This window comes from Fomitopsis serialis, assembly GCF_022376445.1.
Source record: "Fomitopsis serialis strain Sig1Antser10 chromosome Unknown B0H18scaffold_16, whole genome shotgun sequence".
NCBI classification, from domain to species: domain Eukaryota; kingdom Fungi; phylum Basidiomycota; class Agaricomycetes; order Polyporales; family Fomitopsidaceae; genus Fomitopsis; species Fomitopsis serialis.
Window position 1 is genome coordinate 112,172 of NW_025954976.1, and position 20,428 is coordinate 132,599.

Consider the following 20,428-nt stretch of genomic DNA (forward strand, 5'->3'; position numbering starts at 1 on the left):
CAATGCTTCACGTGCATCGCTGCGCCTAAGTTACCGACAATTCCTTTTCAGGCAACAAGCAAGGTTGAGTGGACAGACTAGCCAAATAGTATGCCTTTCCCCTACCAGCTCGCCGTGCCTATTGAGGCCCGGCGGTTTGACTAAAGGCTCCAGCCGCATCACAGTTTAGCGACGGAACGTAACCAATACAGGCCGATGCCGATGACGACGCGTTGGCGTGCTGCTTGAAACATGGCCCAGCCTTCGCTGAACCCTGTGTCAAAGGAGGCGAGGCGCGTGTAGCCCAAGTGTAGCCCGAGTAGGACAAGGGTCCATACGGCTACTGCCCGCGGCCTGTCCGAGAAAATCGAAAGTTGTAGTAGTCATGAGTTCTCCGATCCTTGCGCTTCGGACGGTAACTATCTCCCGATTTACTTCAGCTACTCTATTGCCGCCAATTCAATTGGCCCTCCCCCTTCGAATGCGCACACCGAAGTCTTGTGAGCAAAAATCTTGCGCATGATTTATTGATCTCTCATCATCGACGGACATGTCCGGACAAGAACGACCTTCCTTGCTGAACACGGGAGGGACAGCGAATACCACGGCAGCTATTTGACAACGAATGGTAACTAACCCATTACCTCTTTGAACATCCCGTGTCTAGATTGAGGAAAGCTGGCAATGTCCTTGTTGGGATGACGGCGTGGAAACGGGATGCTCCCCCCGGCTAACACGCTAGCGGCTGATGCTCCTAATCTGTCGGATCTGGGACTCATCGTCAGACAAGGCTGGAGTTGCTCAGGCTCCCTGGGGCGCCAGCGATCCGTACCTGGTGGGCGCTCAATACCTCAAACTATCCCTAACTCATAGGCTTGCACGATTTCTGGTCACGTATGCCATCCCGGATACGCGAATGATGCACCGGAGCTGCCGTAACCTTACCCTCCGTAGTCGGGCCCAATGACAGAATCGGTGCCATTATTTGCGCGAACGGTTTGGTCCATAGCGCTAAGGCTCACTGTATGCAATGGCGTCGCACTAACCACCGAAATTCTGCAGGCGGTCGAGGATAAAAGGCCGTAGTGTCCGCGGACTTCGCAGCCGTCACCTCCTGCCGTGTTCTCGTCAAAGCTGCGTCGCCTACCTATGTTCTACGACCCCGCCAACGACGTCCAACGCCCTACTCATCCTCGCTTGCATCTTCGCGACGTCCGAGATGCGCATATGTTGTTCGAAGCCGTGAGGCTCGGTTTGATCAAGCGGGTCCAGCGCCGTCTGAACGACGCCGAGAGGTCGAGCTTCATCCAGTCGGGCGCTGTGTTCGTCTGGGAGGAGAGTGAAGAGGAGACTGGATTGAAGAGATGGACTGACGGCCGGATCTGGAGCCAGTCACGTATGCGGGAAGTGAGTGTATTTTTGCGCCTTCCAGCCATCTGCTGCTAATCATGAGCCGTATCATCATCAGCCTTACTTGTTTTACGATGAGAAATTGTCTCAAGATGACCCTGACCCTCCGAGCGGACAGTCGTCCAGGTAAGTAAGCTGCGAGGGAACCGGAGGCGCCTATGGATGCTGACATCACATGTTGACAGATCAACATTTCGTTTCGTAGAGGGACCATCGAGGACATGGTCCTCGTCAGCCCAGTCACACTACGAGCGCAGCGAGCATCATCCGACAGGACTCGTGAAACAGGCTTACTCTGCGTGGGTGTTGACCGCCCCCAATACCCGCCCGCGCAAGTGGCACTTGACGGCGTATTTCACCTACGCTGACTTGCCGAACATTCCAACGGTCGACCGCGATCCGACCTTGCGCAATATAACCGTGCCACAAGGCGTCTATAGGAGTGGAAAATCGAGGACGAGGAACCCCGACGCGGGGCCCGTACCATATTCCCTACCTGCGCTTCATTCGGCGACACACTCGCTACCAGGTCGTCCGGGCACTCCTGTCATTCTTCCACCGCCAAATGCGGACGCCGCCCCCGGGCAGGGAGAACAAAGCGGCAGCCCGCGTCGTTCACAGCCGCGTCGTCCAGAGGACGAGAGGATGATACGATTGCTGAACTCTAAGCCATTTTAATGGACGCCATCGGACGCTTAATGGTTCTCTTTCGAGATGATAATGATCAGTTTTGTCCATTCTTTCCCAAGGAGACTTCTAACTTTACCTTGTCCTAATACCGAAAAGTACGGCCGTTGAAGTACACTGAAAGTAGCTGAACCTCCCTAATGTACATATCAGTGATATTATCTTGCATGCTGTCGGCTTCAATTGACACGTTTCCTACGAAGGCAGCAGAGGCACGAATGAAACCTTTCCCGTCACTCCTCGTCCGATGCTTCATTCTCTACTTGTTCTGCTCTCTCTTGCGCTTTCATTGCACCGACAAGATCGTCTGACTGGCCTTTTTGAGCTGCCAGCCGCTGTCCTGCAAACCGCGCATGAGCTCAACATCCGACCGGAGCATCATGGCTACCTACTGATGAGCGTATGTATCGCTTCCTGTGTCTTGCGCTCCAAACGTGCGAGTTTCTTCTCCATTTCCCGTTTCAGGTCCCAGTTCGGCCGTTTCGGCGCAATGTTGAATAGGTCCTGCGCAGCACGTCAGACCATTTGGCAACATATGCTCCCGGACACGCTAACCAGATCCTGTGCTCTTCGTTGCTGGTCTTCCGCGATAATGGCCTCCGCCATGCCTTCTACTCTCTTTTCCACGGTGTCCTCCATGTGCGCCTCATCTTCACGGGTGTGCTTCTTCAGGGTACGGCTTTCCGGATCAAAGGTTCTGTGCTTGATGACTGAGTCCGCTGGTTCGCTGACGACAAGACAAGTTGTTAGACAACAGTAGACACAGTTCCACAATGCTTACCCCTCATCCATAGCCTCGCCGGCCTTCCGTTTGCGAAGAGCAATGAGCCGCGCTTTGCGAACTTCAGAGGCATCTGCGAGCGACATTTTGTGGACAGGCGGCTTGCGAGAGCGTCAAGGCTGAGAGAGAACACGAACCCAGACTCGATTGATCATAGAGTGGCACCCAATTTGGGAGTGCCGCGGAGTGGTTGGTGTTGCTGACTAAGCATCCCAGAGTCGCTGTATTGGGCGCTTCCGGCCGTCTGGATAACTTCTTGACCAACGCGCTGCTACCCATTTCGCGCATATGCTTCCTGCTTTCGTATAGACCCCTCTGCGCACAGCCTCAGAACGCACAGGCGCGCCGCTGATGAATGCTGCGTGGCAACACTCCTGCTTGAGAGCTTTCCAGCGATACGCGACATGTGCCGGGCAGTCATGGGATGTATCCTTCCGGAGAGACCTCGCCACGTCGGCCGTCTGTTGCGCTGCTTCTAGGAAACTTGTTCGCATGGAGGATTTTCCATCTGATGTCATTCGGTATGGTGTCACCATTGCGAATGCAGACTAAGTGTTCTGAATCTGATCAGGAACTTCTCGATAATTGCCCACATCGGTATGTTGAATGCTATCCGCTGGTCGCAGAGAAGCATCGCAAACTCAAGCTACCCCATTTGCTATAGATCATGGTAAATCGACGCTAGCAGATAGGTATTTGTGCGCTGCCAAGCCGTTGACCGCTACTGACGCATCGGCAGATTGCTTGAGGTCCGTCGCGTCCGGCGGCGTTTTTTGGAAGCTAAGAATTGATGTCCGTGTAAAGCTGACAGGCACGATCGGCAAGCGACAGAAGGGTGTGAATCAACAGGTCCTGGACAAGCTGAAGGTGGAGCGGGAGCGCGGAATTACAGGTTCGTCTTCAGATACATGTACCGAGATATACTGCGCTGAATGCGCTAGTCAGTGAAGGCTCAGACGGCGAGGTAGAGTATGCGAATTCTGTACGGTAACCTCTCACTCACCATGCCATTCAGTATGATCCACACAGTCTCCGGGCAACAATATCTCCTTAACCTCATTGATACACCTGTGCGCAGTCTCCCTATACAGTTATATTGGACTCGATGATTAAGCCTACATACCAGGGACACGTCGACTTTGCTTGGGAAGTCTCCCGTTCCTTGGCTGCCTGCCAGGGTGCCTTGCTGCTGGTGGATGCTACTCAAGGCATTCAAGCCCAGTCGATCTCCGTCTTCCACATCGCTCGAGAGCGCGGTCTCAAAATCATTCCAGTGCTGAACAAGGTAGCCGTCCCCTAGTGTCGAGGTCCCCGTTTTTTCGCTGACAATTCTGACGCAGATAGACCTCCCCGCCGCACAACCGGAGCTCATCGCCGCCCAGGTGCAATCCACATTCGGTATAGATCCCGCCGACTGCATTGAAATATCGGCCAAAACGGGCAAGGGCGTCGAGAAGGTCCTGAAGGCCATCATTGATCGAATTCCAGCTCCCGTGGGCGACGAGTCTGCACCACTGAAAGCCTTGCTATTTGACTCTTCGTACGTATGTTGCCTGTGACGGCATCACATTGTGCGTACTCACGGCTGTGCAGGTATGACAAGTACCGCGGCGTCATCTCACTCGTCAGCGTCCAGGCAGGCGTTCTGAAGAAGGGAGACAAGATCGCATCATGCCATACACGTAAAAAGTATGATGTCGCCGACGTGGGTATTATGCACCCTGAAGAGGAGCCTGCCACCTGCTTGCGACCGGGACAGGTGGGCTATATCGCGTGCAATATGAAGGAATCCTCGGAAGGTTTGTGAGTGAAACAAGGTCGATTGTGTGCGAATTGAATAATTGTCCACAGCTCACGTCGGGGATACGCTGCACCGCGTCGGCGAGTCCGTCGAATCTTTACCTGAGTTCAAGCTGGCGAAGGCTATGGTGTATGCGGGCGTTTACCCTATGGACAGCAATGATTTTGCGAAACTGGAGGAATCCATAAAGAGGGTACTGTGGTGTCTGTTGCGTCCCTAAGGAGGGAGAGCTCATGCAGGGTCCTTTGGCAGCTCACTCTGACTGACCGGAGCGTCGAAGTCACCCGTGAATCATCCACTGCCCTTGGACAGGGCTGCCGGTTAGGCTTCCTCGGCACATTGCACATGGACGTCTTCCGGCAGCGGCTCGAGGACGAGTACGATGCAAATGTCATTATCACCGCGCCGACCGTGCCATACAAAGGTAGGTCCCTCGGACGCGTTTCTGTGCGCTCGCGCTGTTGAAACACTACGAATTGGCAGTGGTATACATGGATCGGTCTGGAGATCGAACGGAGGTTGTCAGCAATCCGACTGCTTTCCCGGAAGTTGCCGACGCAGCGACGCGGGTCAGGGGAGTCCACGAACCCATCGTCAACGCATCTATCATTGTGCCGCAAGGTAGGGAACTCCGTTCACTCCACTCGCGTTTCGTTCACCGAGTATCCCTTTGCATCTAGAGTACCTCGGAGATATGATGGACTTGTGCTTCAGCCACCGCGGAGAGAACCTCGATCATCGCTACCTTGACGCCTCCGGAAGCACGGCTGCACGGATCATACTGACCTGTACGTTGCCCTTGACGGAGATCGTGACGGACTTCTACGACAAGCTCAAGAGCCGCAGTTCGGGGTTCGCGAGCTTCGAGTGGGTCGTTTCACGCAGTGGTCCATTATGCCAACTAACGCTGGTCCCGGCAGCTATGAGAATGCCGGGTACCAGAAGAGCAATATGGTCAAGATGACATTTCTGCTGAATAACAAGCCAGTGGACGCTCTCGCGTTAATTGTGCATCGGTCAAATGAACAGGAAGTTGGCCGCCAATGGGTCAAGAAACTACGTGAGTCATGCTCAGCTGGCTCACTAATTCGATTGGATACATTTGCTGAGTGAGCACCTTACAGACAAGGTTATTCCTCGGCAGCTATTTGAAGTGCCCATCCAAGCCGCAGTCGGTAGGCGCATCGTCGCGCGCGAGACGCTATCCGCCTTGCGCGCAGACGTCACGGCAGGACTCTATGGCGGTGGGTAGCGTCGCCACAATTTGTCGAGCTGGCGACTAATGTCTGTTTGACGTGCACTAGGACATTACGAGCGGAAGCTGAAGCACCTGGAGAACCAGAAAGAGAGCAAAAGGCGGATGAAACGGGTCGGCAGCGTCGATCTTCCGCAAGAGGCATTTTTCGATATGTTGCGGACGAAATCGTCGTAGGCCGCGGCTGTCTGACCGCAGCCCTTCACATGTCAACGCTACCCCGGTCGCCACAGAGGCGTCCGTTGGTGGCCGCTGATGGTGGTGGTGTGCCGCGCTCCGATCGGGGAAGCTTGGCAGAGGTGTGTACAGCGCGCAGTGCTTAGTGCTAAAGCTACATTATACCGAAAGCGCATATAGTATGATGTCACGACGGAATGGAGATGTATCGAGCCGTGCCGGCGGGACGGAACGAGGGCAGTAGTGGTTGGTGACATACCGGGCCCCGTGCCATTTAGAGGGATCGCAGGAAGGCGCGGACCTGCGCCTCTGGGAGCGCGCCGATAAATTTGTTCACCGGTTTGCCATCTCGGAAGGCCACGACGGTGGGCAGCGAGCGGACCTGTGAAACGCGTGAGGATGCTGCGACGCGAACGCCGGATGGGAGGGTGCACGGACATTGTACTCCATCGCCAGGTCCGTTTCGGCATCGGTGTCCACGGTGACGAGGTCTACGGCGGCGCCGCTGCCTGTTTGAGTCTGGGTATCCGTGGCGACGTTCTCGAGGATGGGCGAGAGCATCTTGCATGGGTTGCACCAGCTGTACGGAGGCAGGACATGTTGTGTGAAGGTGGTGGTAGTGCGGACGTGGGCGAGCAGCTCACTCAGCGTAGAAGTCTACGAGGACGACCTTGTCCTCGTTCGATACTGCCGTTTTGAATGTCTATTTTGAGAGAGCGTGTGTGGTCCGAGTCGGACATGCAGAGGGTCAGTCAGGGCGCGCGGATGCATGAGCTTGAATAATGGTTGACAGACCTCGGCGTTGGCATTGTGGAAGATTTCGCTGCGTGTGAGCGTCGAGTGGAATGATCGGACTTGATGTCTAGACGAGCGAAGAGCAGAGAATATCGTTCGGGTTGCAAGACGAGCAGACATGTTGCAGACGACCGGTAGCGTGTGGCGGAACTAGACTCAGGTCGCAGCACTGTGAAGACGTCAGGCTTGCCGGAAACGTGATGCTCTACATATGGAAACCCCGATATTCACGGACGGCTTCGGTGAGGCGAGCCACTGCCCGGGTGCCTCGGGTCTCTCCGGGTGCTGGCAAAGGCCGCAACGGAGGCCAGCAGCAAGGGCCCAGAACGTTACCACTGACCAGTGCCGTCGACGAGTCAGTCGGCGACGGCTTCTCGCTCAGGATTTATCCGCACTGCCGTATATCATGATACATGACGGCATGGTACTATTCATGTAGGTTCACTCTATCGATGAGGGTACGCGGTATGTGGATATAAGGTTCGAGGAGGGGGTTCATGGGGCGTCTTGGAGTGCCCCTCTCTCTGATTACAGCACCCATCTTCATTGCGACTAGCGAGAGCAACCACCGCTAGTCTTCAGGTCAGTACCAATCAAGCATACAGCGTTGCGATAACGGGCAGGCTAATAGTAGTGTTTGTCGTGTCGACAGGAGTTTGTTGGACAATGGCCGCTACTTACATCAACGGGCACCAAGAGTCCGTCCTGCGCTCTCACAAATGGCGCACGGCAGAGAACTCTGCGGCGTACCTCCTGCCGCATATCAAGCCCGGAATGCGTATCCTGGACGTCGGGTGCGGCCCCGGGACCATCAGCATTGACTTCGCGACGCGCGTTCCACAGGGGCACGTTATCGGCCTCGAGAACAGCCCAGAGGTCCTCGTCGAGGCTCGCGCGACCGCGGCGAAGGGCGGCGTCGCCAACATCGAGTTCGTCGTCGGCGACATCCACGCGCTGACTTCCCCGACGGGACGTTCGACATCGTGCACGCGCACCAGGTCCTCCAGCACATCAGCGACCCCGTCGGCGCCCTGCGCGAGATGAAGCGCGCGACGAAGCCCGGCGGACTCGTCGCCACGCGCGAGGGCGACTTCAACTCCATGACGTGGTTCCCGGAGAACGACGCGCTCGTCGAATGGCGCGAGTTGCACATGCGCGTCGGGCGCGCGCTCGGCGGCGAGCCCAACGCGGGGCGCAGGCTCGTGTCGTGGGCCATCCAGGCTGGGTTTGCGCGCAAGGACATCACGGCGTCGTCCACCAGCTACTGCTACAGCGACCCGGAGGACCGGGCGTGGTGGAGCGTTATGTGGCAGGATCGCATCCTCGGGTCGTCCTTCCCCGAGCGCGTCCTTGACGGCGGTCATGCTACTCAGGCGGACTTGGAGAGGATGGCTCAGGCGTGGCGCAAGTGGGGCGAGCAAGAGGACGGCTGGTTCGCATTCCTGCACGGCGAGGTGCTGTGCCGTGTCTAATTTCCGGACATCACTCGAAAGTCCTCCGCGTCGTCGAGGGACTCGAATCATTGGTACGTACTGATCGTGATACCACGTACGGTGGTCACTGAGTCAACGTCCAATTATAGCGCATGTCTGGTCAGTCTCTAGGTAAATGAACTTCTCGCCGGTGATAGACATGCCAACTGATGAACTGCACGGGAACAGCTGTTAGCGGGATTGAAATGCCCGTGAGGCCTTCATAGCTCAAAGCAGGCGTAACCGAGGCGGAAGGAGGCCATGGTTGCTGGGTCGTACTGAATTGGCCAATTGGAACGCGATCGATGGGCTACGGACGCGCCCAGCCACGCCCTATCAGCGTGTAGTCCAGGCTCTCTTGAGCAGTTCAACACTGCCAGCGACGGTGCAGTTCAACATTGCCCGTCGAACAGTGGTTCAACACCGCATTCCCCGTGCCCTGCTGTCCGTAGCACGTATCTATTGTGGCCCCACGTCGTTCGTGGCGTACAGGCAGATGTCGATGCTATCACAATAAGCTGTCTCCTTGTCGAGGACTACGGGTGTTGTTGTTCGTGTGACCGGCCAATCGCAGCACGGCATCAACGCGCACAACGCGTTGCAACGGTTGCTCGCGAGAGGGCAGCAGGCTTCGAAGGAATGTTCGCTGCCCGCTGCGGAGGAGCGGCGCTGCCGTATCGGGCATCAGTGTTCCTGCCCGTTGTCGCCAAGCCGACCTCGTCTGCTGGCTCGCGCCTATAAAACTTGAGTACGCGGTGCGCGAGCCCTCATTCCACCCTCATCCCCCGCATCCAGACGGTCAGGTTTTAGCTCCCCGAGGCAGGGTAAGTTCTTCGCAGCGGCTTCCTGCTTGCATGGTCGTGTGCGGATGCTGACTGCTACGTTCGCAGTTCTCGATTTGGTTCTAGTTCCAGTCGACAGCTCTAGACGTAGCTCGCTCGTGCACTTTCTTTCCATTTTCCCAAGTCAAGTCCAAGATGCGCTTCTCTGCTATCGTCCCTGCCCTCCTCTCGGCTGGTGTTGCCCTGGGTGAGGTCATCACCGTCCAGGTTGGTGGCAACAACTCGCTCACCTACAACCCCCCGAGGTACGTATACCCCGTGCTCTCTCCCCAGGATCTGACGTTGACACTTGATCTGCAGCGTGAACGCAACCGTCGGCGACACCATCATGTTCGAGTTGTGCGTGTCTTTCTCGCGCTCGGTGCTATCTTTAGCGGATCGGCTGATGGGCGTCGTACAGCATGTCCAAGAACCACACGATCACGCAGTCCACCTTCGCCGACCCGTGCACGCTCATGACCCTCGCCAACGGCACCACAGGCGTCGACTCGGGTTTCATGCCCGTCGCTGCGAACTCCACCAGCTTCCCGACATTCAGCTTCACCCTCCAGAACGCGTCTGCACCGCTGTGGTTCTACTGCAAGCAGACGGGGTGAGTGGCTCTCCTGATATCACGCAGTGTGATGCAGCAACTGATCATTGTTCGGACGCTAGTCACTGTGCCAAGGGCATGGTCTTCGCTATCAACCCCACAGCGGCGAAGAGCTTCTCCGCCTTCCAGGCCGCCGCTGAGAAGACCGCCAGTGGTTCCAACTCGACGGGTGGCGGCGCGGGGTCTGCGTCCGGCTCGGCTGGGGCTGGTGGTGCGGCTGGCACCGCGTCGGGCACCGCTGCCACGACGTCGTCCACCTCGACGACCAGCGGCGCGGGTGCCGTCCGTGTGGGCGGTGCCGCGTTCATGCTCAGCGTCGTTGGTCTCGTCGCTGGCCTGCTCTAGAAGCCGGCTTGCATTGGGGTTCTGGGGCTCGGGGCTGAGGCTTTGTACTGGACTTGATGGACCTTCATGAAGACTGTAGTGCTGCGCATGCTACGTCCCTCCCGCGCTGTCGCGCTGGGCTTTCCTGTATTGCTACTTCCTGCCGATCGCTAATACGGATACGAGGGGTTCACCGGTGAACAAAATCTACCATGCGTGATGAATGGGGCGATGCTCATGGTACATTCTCTTCTGTCCATACTATTGTTTCATTAAAGGAAGACGGAAAGCGCGAGCGCCGACAGCTACCATGTGACCGAGGTGGCGTCGGAGTGATCAGCCGTTGCCGCAGGTTCTTGCCTCCTTCCACTCACCCTGCCCGTCTGTGGTCATCTCCATTCTGCATTCAGTTTGTACCGAGTAATGGCAGATCACCGCCGCAACCTTCCCGCACTTCGTCGGACACCTCACGGTGGCGAATGAAGTGACAGGAACACCCCGAGGTCGGCGAGGAGAGGTGAGGCAACCCAGGAGCTCACATGCACGGCTTCGGACACTGACCGTACGCACAATTGACAGATCATCCGAGTGATCATCATTGCTCGGGGCTTCCCCGTACACCACGATAAGGCCTTCTCGGACACCCTCGGACGACGCAAACGGTATGGTCGAGCATTCCTCGGGACATATTATGGCATGGTCGGGAGGCCTCTTGCTTTCCGACGTGCTCGAAGCCGCATCAGATGGGAGTCCCTCGATGATTCCGCATGGCTCTGCAGAGCATGGGCGGCGATAAGCCCCGGCCAGCTGGCATAACAGTGCGTTCATTCCCCACCGGCGGCATCCTCCACGAGGTCCCACCTCCCTAGACGTGCTTCTCACCGGGTTTGGTAGGCAAACGTGGTTTCTCAACATGCGGGGGCTAGGGTCCCAATGTAACCAGGCCATGCTGTCCACGTCTATTATTGTAGGGACTGTGGCACATCTGTGGCGGTCGTTCAATGAATGCGGCTTCGCGAATAACCCGCATGCCGACCCATGGACACGGAAGTGGTATGCTTCCATCGCGCATGCGCCACCGGACTTTGGTCGCATCCATGCTCTGTTGTCATCAGAAGAAGGCGGGGAGCATACGGTGCGGCGGCCATGGAGGTGTATAAAAGCCTGGACAACGGATGGGCAGACCAACAGGTCCAGTCGCCTGCTTCTCTCACTTAGGTCCTCCACCTGCGTCAGCGCCGCCGTCCAGCAACCATGTTCTGCAAAGCATCCTTGCTCACCGTCGCTCTCGCCCTGCTCGCTTCCGCGACGCCGGTCACGCGCGAGACCGGTATCCGCATCCCCATCCAGAAGCGCAGCGCTCTGACCAAGGCCGATGGTACCGTCGACCGCGACGCGGTCATCCGCGAGACGGTCCGGGTGAAGAAGTACGCCGTATTGACTATCCGTACCACACATTTGCAGTTACTGACGTGCACTCCCGTCGTAGCAAGCACCGCCGTAACCTGATCACCATCGACCGCAAGATGGGTCTTGAGAACTACGCCGAGGGCGCGTACATCCCGCCCGTCGCACACGTTCCTGCGTCCGTCCAGAGGCGCCTCGAGGCGCGCCAGTCCGAGGCGCTCACCGACCAGGAGGGCGGTGAGCAGTGGACCGGCACCATCTCGATCGGCACGCCTGCGCAGGAGTTCGTCATTGACTTCGACACGGGCTCGTCCGACCTTTGGGTTGCGTCCTCGTCCTGCAGCGGCTGCGATGCCTCAAACTATTACACCGCGTCCGACTCGTCGACGTCGCAGGAACAGAGCGGCACGTTCGATATTGAGTACGGCGATGGGTCTGAGGCGTCTGGCCCCATCTATACTGATGATGGTACGCGGATGATAGTCACGGCCGTGGATAGACGCTGATTTGAATCTGCTCACAGTCAGTGTTGCCGGTGTTGCCGTCACTAGTCAGACTCTCTCTGCTGTGACCAGCGAGAGCGGTAACCTCGTCGGCGATGTCGCTGACGGCCTCATGGGCATGGCCTTCCCTGCCCTCTCCCAACTTGAGGCGGTATGTCGATCCTGTTTTCGTCCTTCAGCACGCTGAGCTCTTTCTAGGACCCCTACTTCTGGACCGCCATCAGCCAGGGCGTCGTCTCCTCGGGCGAGTTCGGCTTCTACCTCGCGGGCAGCGACTCGGAGCTCTACCTCGGCGGCTCGGACAGCAACCTGTACTCGGGGGACCTTGAGTTCCACGACGTTTCCTCGGACTCCGGCTTTTGGCAGATCAGCGGCGCGAGCATCATCATCAACGGCGAGACCGTCGCCTCCGGCTTCGCCACCATCATCGACAGCGGTGAGTCGCCTAGCACAATGACTGAAACGACGGGAGAGCTGAATGGAGCGCATAGGCACCACCCTCATGTACGGTCCGACCAGCGCCGTAGGGTCGTTGTATGAGAATGTCTCTGGATCGGTGTCGCTCGGTGATGGCACCTACGCGTTCCCGTGCTCGGACTTCCCGACCGTCGAGGTCACCTGGGGTGGCAACACCTACGATATCTCCAACACGTGAGTCCAACGTTGGGTTTTCGCGCTGTGCGCTGTGCTTATGCGTGACCTGTACAGCTTCAACCTCGGTGAGACCAGCAACGGCGAGTGCCAGGCTGCTCTTGGCGGCGAGGACCTCGGGCTCGGTAACAACGTCTGGCTCTTCGGCGACACGTACGTACTTCGCTATGACTCGAATTATATATGGGAGCTCGTTGCTGATCCGGTTGTTTCGCCAGTGTCATGCAGAACCTCTACACCGTCTTTTCCGTCGATCAGAATGCTGTCGGTTTCGCTCCGCTTGCTTAAGTTATTCCGTGCTCCTTGTTGTATCCTCATCACCAAGATTGTAGCAGTGGTGTATTGCATTGGACTCCAGGTTGTTTTACGTGCCCTGGGTCGAGTCCGAACATACTACTCGCAGTTCGGTCAATCGCCGGAGCGTAAGAGGATTGCTATTAGCATTCTGGCGATCCGTGCATCGACCATATGTATCGCGGGTCACACACAGGCTTTGACTTTGACGTGAATGACTTGAAGATCACTTCAGAGTCATACTATGAGTAGGTCCGTCATGCCATATCACACTCTCAAACCGGTTCAGTTCATCAAAAGCATTCATTGCAGAATTTCAACAAAAGAATGTAGCGAGCATCACAATTTCGCGACGCCCCAGTACGAAATCCTGCGACAAATACCATACAAATCACGAAGTCCTCATTTGGTATCATGGAGCTGACGTGCCCGTGTGGAGGGTCTCGGTATGAGACTACTTCCTCAGTTGCTGGTCGCGCTCGTGTACGAGGTCGTCGCGAAGCCGACTTGCGAGTTCGTGGTTCGAACACGGAGTAGAAGCGCTCGAGGAACGTGTACCCGTTGATGAAGTCGAGCCCCGAGCCGGAGTTGCTCCCGATGTCGTTCACAACGAGGTAGACGTCATCCGCAGTCCCGCCGATCGCGCTGTTCAGCGAGCGCGGCCAGATCTGCGCGTTCGGCGTCAGGCTGTAGGTCGTCTGCGGAGCCGGCGTCACGTCAGTCCAGTGTAGGGATGGCTGGGGAGGAGAGCGGAGCGGGACGTACGCTGCCGATGTTGAAGTTGAGCGTATCAAGGCTGCTGTACTGCGAGCTGGAGATGCGCAGCAGGCCGGTGGTCGAGTCCTCAGTCCCGCCGGTAGCGGACTTGTACTTGTCGTACGCGTCTGTGAACATCCGGTGAGTCTCGATCGCGACGGTCTCTGGTGAGTCGCTCACCGGTAGCGATCAGGACGAGTGTCGTTCCAGTGTCGACGATACCAGCAGTGGAGCTCAGGATCGACGAGGATCCATACGAGATATCCTGGTCGATGCCCCAGTATTCGCTCGCGGGGGAGGTGGACGTGATGGGGCTATAACATAGAGCGCCCGGTCAGCGCGAGAGTCAGCGACTGGTCGAGCACGGTAGGACTACACGTAGTTGATGGAGCCGGTGTACTTGAGGAGTCGGTGCCGCCAAAGGTGAGCTCACCGTTGGCGTCGCTATCAGACGTCGCCGGTTCGAAAGAGACCGCGAGGACCTCCGTGTCAATGGTACCCTGGGAGAGGAGGTTGTCCGTGACTAATGAAGAGAACATTATCAGCGTTCATGTCATTCTGTCCAGAAACATCTTTCGCTGACCGGTGGGTACCGTACCGGATAAGCCGACAGTACCATCGGTCAGACCAACCGGGCCGACACTATGCGGTACCATCGAAGCTCAGCATCGCATGCATAGGTCCTAGCACAACACCCTTACCCGAGAATACCATCGACACCCGAGAAGCCTCTGGACAACGCGGCGACACCAATGGACTGCTCTGTGATGGTCAGCCCGTCGCCGAGCGTGACGGTGTCGGTGTACTCTGTGCCCACGAAGCTGCCCGAGCCGTAGGTGACGGACTGTCTTGTGCATGAGATGTTGTGACAGAAGTGAGTATATATGGATAAAGCTTACCACTATCTGACCGGTGCTGCTGCTGGTGGAGGTCGGCGTGTACGACTTGTCAGCGCCGATCCAGGTGTTGGAAGAACCTGTATCGACAATCAGGGAATCTACAGGGCCGGGATCTTAGCTTCGTACACAGCGCTTGACCAACACCGGAAACATACATTGAGTAGCAGGGGACCCGACACCGACCTACATTGATTGAGCTGGATGAGTTTCTGTGATGAGGGACGAAGTATCTTCTAAACCCACGCTAATAACGTAGGTGTCAGCGATGTTGGTCACATCAACACTCGCAGTGCGGCCCTCGAGGTCGGCCTGAGTGCGATTCTTGAGGTAGCGGGCCCTCGCCTGGTCGTTCGCGAGCAGATTGGTAAGGCTGGTGCTGTTTGTTCGGCGGACCAACGGCAGCGAGACGAGAGGCTTGTCAACCTGCACCGGGCTCGCGGCGACCGCGGCCGCGAGAAGGCGGTGGCAAGGAGTGAAGAACCGAATACCATGGCGTGTCACTGCTGTCTCTTGCGGAGGAGCGCGGAGGGCAGATGGCAGAACGGCTGGTCTAGTGCTCGGACGACAAAGCGACGAACACTGCATTGGAGGGAGAGCGAGGAGGCTTTATATCATGTCTTCCCAGGCAGACGTAGATAGTTCCTTTAACCTTCGTGCTTCAGGATACCCTTGTCTGATGGCGCCATTTGCTGATTGGAACTTGAATACACCCGGCTAGGCGACGTTTGCCTGGATGCGCGCATGGATGCAGTACTAAGTATCCGGAGAAGCATAACAAGGTGACCTGCTTGCGCAATGGGGAGCGATACACAGCGAACGATGAGGAAGCTCAGACGACGAATTGCTTCATCGGAATCGCACGGCACAGATTCCCTCGAGGACTCACCGAGATTCGCAAAGAGAAGCGGACTGTACCCATGTGGACGCGTACAAGAGCGAGACTAGAAGTCTGCTAGAACGCGAGAATCGACGTCCCCCGATCTCCTGAGTGCCTACCCCGCCGGCAGTCGCGGATGCGCAGGCTTGGCGCAGGTCATATCTGCCCACCAGACGATGCAGCCAAGCGTCACGGGGACCCTCGACCAGTTGTACCACACTACTGCTCTTCCTCTACCTTGCTTGCTGCCGGCCACTTAGACTGGCACAGAATGCAGCACTTCGGCTCAACGTACCGGTAAGCAAGACAACACGTGAAGACTAGTTCGACCGGGCAGGCGCGTACGTACGGGTCGACGGGCGCGTGCGTACAGAAGTTGTGAATTGTACGATGGCGACGGAATGCGACAGAGCTGTGAGAGATTCGAAATGATGACCGGATGACGATATGAATGAAGGAAAAATGGCGTATGTGACTTGCGTTCGTGCGACGAAGAGCATCCAATATGCAAAGCAACGAATCCGTGCATTGCGCAGTTGCGGAACGCCGCGGTGAAGAGTAATACAACACCCACCAACATGTTGAAGGGAGACAAGGAAGATACGTGGAAGGATGTGCCTGGGTTCTTGTAGCCATGTGGCGGTCCATCAGCTCTGCAATGTAGACGGACGGCGAGACCGATGATGATTGGTGACCTCCACCGTACTGAGGAGTTGGTCAGATAGCGACACATGAGCCCAGTCAAGACACCAGTGTCCAGGCCACGTGTCTCATGGAGACTACATGGGTCAATGATCCTTGCGGGAGGTGCGCCGGCGCGCGGTGGCGTTCAGTATACCACACGGGTTCGGAGAGTCCCTTCAACAGATAACTACCAAGAACAGAAGAAGGTTTCTGCTCTGAGAAAGCCATCCGCAGAGCAGTCCAAAAGAGCGAAGCTGAATAGGTGCACAAAATTTGGATCAAGTTCGTGGAGGAGACGGACAAGAGTACGCATCGAGAGAATGCCAAGCCTTGATCTGAATCGGTTGAGAGTTGCTGCTGCGCGACCGTCACATGCACGTGATCTGTGACACGCGCGTCTTTACGCGTTTGCGCGCAACGGACTCAGACCGTCCTGCCACCACTTACCGCATCCACAGACTCACTGAAGACTACTAAAGCATCTCTTTTTGTTTTTAACCTGCGCTGCATCGCGCTCCTTCCTTGATAACAATGGCAGAGGTCGACACTTTCGGTCACCTAGCAGCCTACTTGTCCAATCAGAATCGCCGGACCACAACCTGAATGTCTCTATCCAGCGGCGATGGAGGACACATTTACTCTGACAGGCCTGCTTGGCGGAGTCAGAAATGACGGGGAGAGGCACAGGCAGATGAGACTGCTGAAGACCAATGGAGGTAGATGGGTCTCGGGCTCACGGTGCGTATGAGGCATCTATATTTCATGAATCTTGCTAACCAATGAATGTTTCTCAAGAACTGCGAGACTCAGAAGACCATTTATTCCTACGGGTCTTTTGTCCGGTGACCCTAGCTCTCCAGTGCGTGTGTATCTCGACCCGTGTCTTGGTTGAACTTGAATGCGATTGCGGCTGTAGGCTCAATGCTACTCAAAGCTATGTACCGCTACCAACTCTACATCCCAAGGTGAGATACACTGCTGCGTGTCTAGTACAAAGAAGTTTACTCACAATTTCCCATCGACAGAGTCGGACCTCCCTGAAGTAACGGAGCTCCTCCGGCCATATGTACGCGCGGACGCACTCACGTCTGCTGTCGCTGGATCAGCGTTGGTAGTACTTCCTATGTCGTACGAGCGTCGAATCTCGATGGCAAACCTGTGATCTAAAGCGTAGGCCACGAAGAGCAGCGACAAGCCTTCGGTATGTTCACTTAGTGTCGATTAGGTATCGTTGCCTGACATGTCAATAGACATCCGGTGAGTACCACAGCACAGGGCAGACGGTGTGCAAAAGTTTGGCAAGCTGCTCGAAGTCCCGATACACCGCCTCTGGATCACCTTTCCACAGACGAAGCTATCCGTCTGTCTCGCTCGTGAGCACCGTGCGTTGTACTGTAACTTACCATCTCACACAGCTGCTTCTTTGTTCAGAGATGCAGAGACATTAGCGGCGGCTCAACAATCCTCTAGTGCGACAGCTGCACGTCTGGAGGAGAGGGAAGACTCTGCTCTTTGGGTCGACCGGTACCGTCCGAAACGATTCACAGACCTCCTGGGCGACGATCGGGTGCATCGCGAGGTCATGTCGTGGGTCAAAGAATGGGACTACTGCGTATTCGGACGTAAGCAGGGTCTTGGCCGAGGGGTCAAACGTCCTAGAGGGGAGGATGGTGACAATCTAGACGAATGGAAGAGACCGCAAGAGAGGGTACGCTGGACAGCTGTATGCCGGGCTATAGACTACGCTGAGTACAGATCAGATTCTGCTGTTGTCCGGACCTCCAGGTCTAGGAAAGACAACGCTGGCACACGTGGTTGCTCGACATGCTGGTTACCAGGTGTTCGAGATCAATGCAAGGTAGGATGCTCCTAGGCCCTGCTTGTCTGCTCTGCTTATTCTTGATCATCAGTGACGCTCGATCGGCACAAGTAGTAGACGACCGTCTACGGCCCGCGCTGGAATCAGGTTCTGCTGTTGGCAGTTCGAAACCCGTCTTGGTTGTCATTGACGAGATAGATGGTGCAACTGGTGGCTCAGATCATGTACATTCCCTCTGCTCTTGACGTGCTGATCTCACGACATCGGTAGTCTGCGGGCTTCATTAGGAGGTTACTTTCATTAACTCACGACCGACCAAGAAAGAAAGGTATGTGTCATTCGTCTCGAACCGTGACTGCGCTGTTGACCATACTATGCTCGTAGGCCGTAAGGCTGACCCGAAAGCCCCTCGTCCAGTCCTCCGCCCCATTATTTGCATCTGCAATGACCTCTACGCCAATTCGCTCAGGGACTTGCGGACCTCCGCTCGCGTCGTCCGGTTTTCGCGTCCCAACGACATTTACCTTGTTCGCCGCCTGCGAGAAATATGCGAGATCGAGGGTATGCGTGCGGAGTCGAGGGCGCTGACAGCGCTCGTGGGCATCGCACAGGGGGATTTGAGAGGATGCTTGAACATGCTGCAGGTAAGGTCGCTGCCAGCGTTTTCCGCCCTCGGTCTATCTCACCTCAACATCGGCACTTGCTAGCTCATCAAGGCGAAAGGACGAGATGTGACGGAGCCCGTGGTACGAACAGCGGCTGCGGGGATGAAACAGGTTGATATGACGTCTACCTCGGTACTGACCGACCTCTTCTCGCCGATGGCGCGAAAACGCACCAAAGATCTTGGACTCACTGAGGAGGACGAGGCTCGGTATGTCCGTCGACTTAGTCGGGAAGTCGAAAGTACCGGGGCAATGGACAGGGTTGCCGAAGGTATGATCTCTTCATTTACTTCATCCCTGTTTTTGTATCTAACTCCGTATGGCTATACAGGGTGCTTTGAATATTACGCGACCTTCCATCACCATGACGCGAACTTCTCAAGATATCTCAAAGCAAACGAGTGGCTCTCCAGCTATGACCGACTTTCAGGCGAGATGTGGACTGAGCGCGAGTTCGCGCTGTCAGAGTACTTGCCCTTCATGCTTGTAGGGTTCTATCCATTGTTCCAGGAACGCGGTCGACCAAGATTAGAGAGACCGAAGGCGACATGGGATGTACGTGTCGGCTTTCTTTCCGCCAGTCACTAGTACTGACAGAAGACACCTTGCGTAGCAACATGTCGCGACCACGACGAATCAGGAAATCTATGCCTCTCTTGCCCGCTGCTTGCGCTCGGCCGCTTCAAGAAATCGTGGAGACTACAGGCACCTTGCCGGCGACCAGATACTCCAACTTGAAATGGCGCCCTACCTCAACCGCATCATCTCCCCACCTCTGAACCCCGTGAGTGCCGTTGTCTGCTGCATTAAGATGTATGCTGAATTGCCTGAAGGTAAATCGTCAAATCATCCGACCAAGCGAGAAAGCGACTTTAGCTCGGCTTGTGGACATCATGGTCGCTCTGAACTCCGCTTCCTACGAGACAAGAACGACGACGGACAGCTTGTATATAGACTCGATCCGTACGCCTGCTTTTTTATGTTCATTGTCGATATGTGTATTGATCTGCGTTTATCAGTCCGATAGACGTATTCGTGACCTATGACGGAAAGCGAGCATCAGATATCGCGACGTCGAAATATGCCGTGAGGCATGTGGTTGCAACGGAAGTGAGCACATGCTAGCTAGACAGCATGATCCGCCGTTCTGACGTGAGTTTTTCTCGACCGTGACCTCTGTAGATCGACGACAAACTCGAGGCAATGCGTATCGAGCCGGCGGAGAAGAGTAAACCGAAGCGCTCGGACTTCTTCAAACAACGCACGTCAGTATCGACGGGGCAATCATGGAGGAATCATATCTGATCGGTACTGTGCAGGGCTAATGGTGCCACAAATAATGACGACGAAGGCGACGTATCACTTCCTGCAGCGAAGCGCTCCAAGCTGGATCAAGCAGGTCCACCGGAGAAGGTGCGCGTATTTGTTACATTTGCATTCATGTAGATATTCACAAGAACTAGATAGCTGTTGACTTCTTTGGCCGACCTATCGCAGCGCCCAACCCAGCCTCAGGTAAAAGTTCCTCCGGGAAAGGGGCGAAGCCGACTACGAAATACCGTGTTGCGTTCCGGTTCAACGAAGGCAACTCCGCCGCTGTACGGAAGCCCATCAAAGTATCATCGTTCCTGTAGAATGTCAGACGTCGTTGTAGCACTAGCATGTATCTTTAGTGATGCGCCCAGCTACCAACGATATTATCACAGAGCGCCATGCTGTGACTGGAAATCGAGACGTTATGGAGGAGGATGCCCTGGC

General features: G+C 56.1%; 9 protein-coding genes across 9 annotated transcripts; 6 read left to right on the forward strand and 3 right to left on the reverse strand.

Moving 5' to 3' along the window:
- Positions 1–1,037: 1,037 nt before the first annotated feature.
- B0H18DRAFT_129804 (Gti1/Pac2 family-domain-containing protein) lies at positions 1,038–2,195 on the forward strand. Its single transcript, XM_048036768.1, has 3 exons — positions 1,038–1,386; positions 1,448–1,515; positions 1,575–2,195. Exons 1-3 carry the CDS (start codon positions 1,129–1,131, stop codon positions 2,065–2,067), a joined length of 819 nt encoding a protein of 272 aa, XP_047896091.1. The 5' UTR covers positions 1,038–1,128; the 3' UTR covers positions 2,068–2,195.
- Positions 2,196–2,309: 114 nt separating this feature from the next.
- Positions 2,310–2,943, reverse strand: B0H18DRAFT_1083733 (cwf18 pre-mRNA splicing factor-domain-containing protein; the record flags this gene model as incomplete). The annotated part of the gene is made up of 4 exons (XM_048031697.1): positions 2,310–2,416; positions 2,469–2,580; positions 2,632–2,803; positions 2,858–2,943. The coding sequence occupies 4 exons, from the start codon at positions 2,941–2,943 to the stop codon at positions 2,310–2,312; spliced, it is 477 nt and encodes a 158-aa protein (XP_047896092.1).
- A 406-nt stretch (positions 2,944–3,349) lies between these two features.
- B0H18DRAFT_1116747 (GTP-binding protein lepa) lies at positions 3,350–6,090 on the forward strand (the record flags this gene model as incomplete). The annotated part of the gene is made up of 17 exons (XM_048033479.1): positions 3,350–3,378; positions 3,429–3,454; positions 3,522–3,549; positions 3,597–3,606; positions 3,662–3,749; positions 3,803–3,821; positions 3,873–3,927; positions 3,984–4,142; positions 4,198–4,397; positions 4,451–4,656; positions 4,709–4,851; positions 4,911–5,082; positions 5,142–5,279; positions 5,339–5,525; positions 5,579–5,718; positions 5,783–5,902; positions 5,963–6,090. 17 exons carry the CDS (start codon positions 3,350–3,352, stop codon positions 6,088–6,090), a joined length of 1,848 nt encoding a protein of 615 aa, XP_047896093.1.
- A 274-nt stretch (positions 6,091–6,364) lies between these two features.
- Positions 6,365–7,005, reverse strand: B0H18DRAFT_1083735 (thioredoxin; the record flags this gene model as incomplete). Its single annotated transcript, XM_048031698.1, has 4 exons — positions 6,365–6,472; positions 6,529–6,670; positions 6,735–6,793; positions 6,886–7,005. 4 exons carry the CDS (start codon positions 7,003–7,005, stop codon positions 6,365–6,367), a joined length of 429 nt encoding a protein of 142 aa, XP_047896094.1.
- A 546-nt stretch (positions 7,006–7,551) lies between these two features.
- Positions 7,552–8,357, forward strand: B0H18DRAFT_1116749 (S-adenosyl-L-methionine-dependent methyltransferase; the record flags this gene model as incomplete). The annotated part of the gene is made up of 2 exons (XM_048033480.1): positions 7,552–7,821; positions 7,884–8,357. The coding sequence occupies 2 exons, from the start codon at positions 7,552–7,554 to the stop codon at positions 8,355–8,357; spliced, it is 744 nt and encodes a 247-aa protein (XP_047896095.1).
- A 695-nt stretch (positions 8,358–9,052) lies between these two features.
- B0H18DRAFT_992591 (Cupredoxin) lies at positions 9,053–10,321 on the forward strand. Its single transcript, XM_048045138.1, has 5 exons — positions 9,053–9,181; positions 9,248–9,444; positions 9,500–9,538; positions 9,600–9,791; positions 9,854–10,321. Exons 2-5 carry the CDS (start codon positions 9,335–9,337, stop codon positions 10,134–10,136), a joined length of 624 nt encoding a protein of 207 aa, XP_047896096.1. The 5' UTR covers positions 9,053–9,181; positions 9,248–9,334; the 3' UTR covers positions 10,137–10,321.
- A 1,048-nt stretch (positions 10,322–11,369) lies between these two features.
- B0H18DRAFT_872905 (aspartic peptidase domain-containing protein) lies at positions 11,370–12,964 on the forward strand (the record flags this gene model as incomplete). Its single annotated transcript, XM_048040260.1, has 7 exons — positions 11,370–11,528; positions 11,609–11,990; positions 12,046–12,176; positions 12,224–12,461; positions 12,517–12,676; positions 12,734–12,829; positions 12,895–12,964. 7 exons carry the CDS (start codon positions 11,370–11,372, stop codon positions 12,962–12,964), a joined length of 1,236 nt encoding a protein of 411 aa, XP_047896097.1.
- A 321-nt stretch (positions 12,965–13,285) lies between these two features.
- On the reverse strand, positions 13,286–15,057 carry B0H18DRAFT_992597 (aspartic peptidase domain-containing protein; the record flags this gene model as incomplete). Its single annotated transcript, XM_048045139.1, has 9 exons — positions 13,286–13,340; positions 13,501–13,668; positions 13,736–13,854; positions 13,907–14,040; positions 14,105–14,249; positions 14,310–14,368; positions 14,428–14,570; positions 14,626–14,723; positions 14,865–15,057. Coding segments are annotated over 9 exons (1,113 nt in total), but the record flags the coding sequence as incomplete, so codon positions are not given.
- Positions 15,058–17,617: 2,560 nt separating this feature from the next.
- Positions 17,618–20,396, forward strand: B0H18DRAFT_992604 (P-loop containing nucleoside triphosphate hydrolase protein). The gene is made up of 14 exons (XM_048045140.1): positions 17,618–17,894; positions 17,947–18,044; positions 18,097–18,229; positions 18,276–18,333; positions 18,390–18,649; positions 18,713–18,941; positions 19,002–19,225; positions 19,284–19,454; positions 19,504–19,566; positions 19,599–19,633; positions 19,690–19,780; positions 19,853–19,935; positions 19,990–20,083; positions 20,134–20,396. The coding sequence occupies exons 1-14, from the start codon at positions 17,769–17,771 to the stop codon at positions 20,302–20,304; spliced, it is 1,836 nt and encodes a 611-aa protein (XP_047896099.1). The 5' UTR covers positions 17,618–17,768; the 3' UTR covers positions 20,305–20,396.
- The last annotated feature ends 32 nt before the right edge of the window (positions 20,397–20,428 follow it).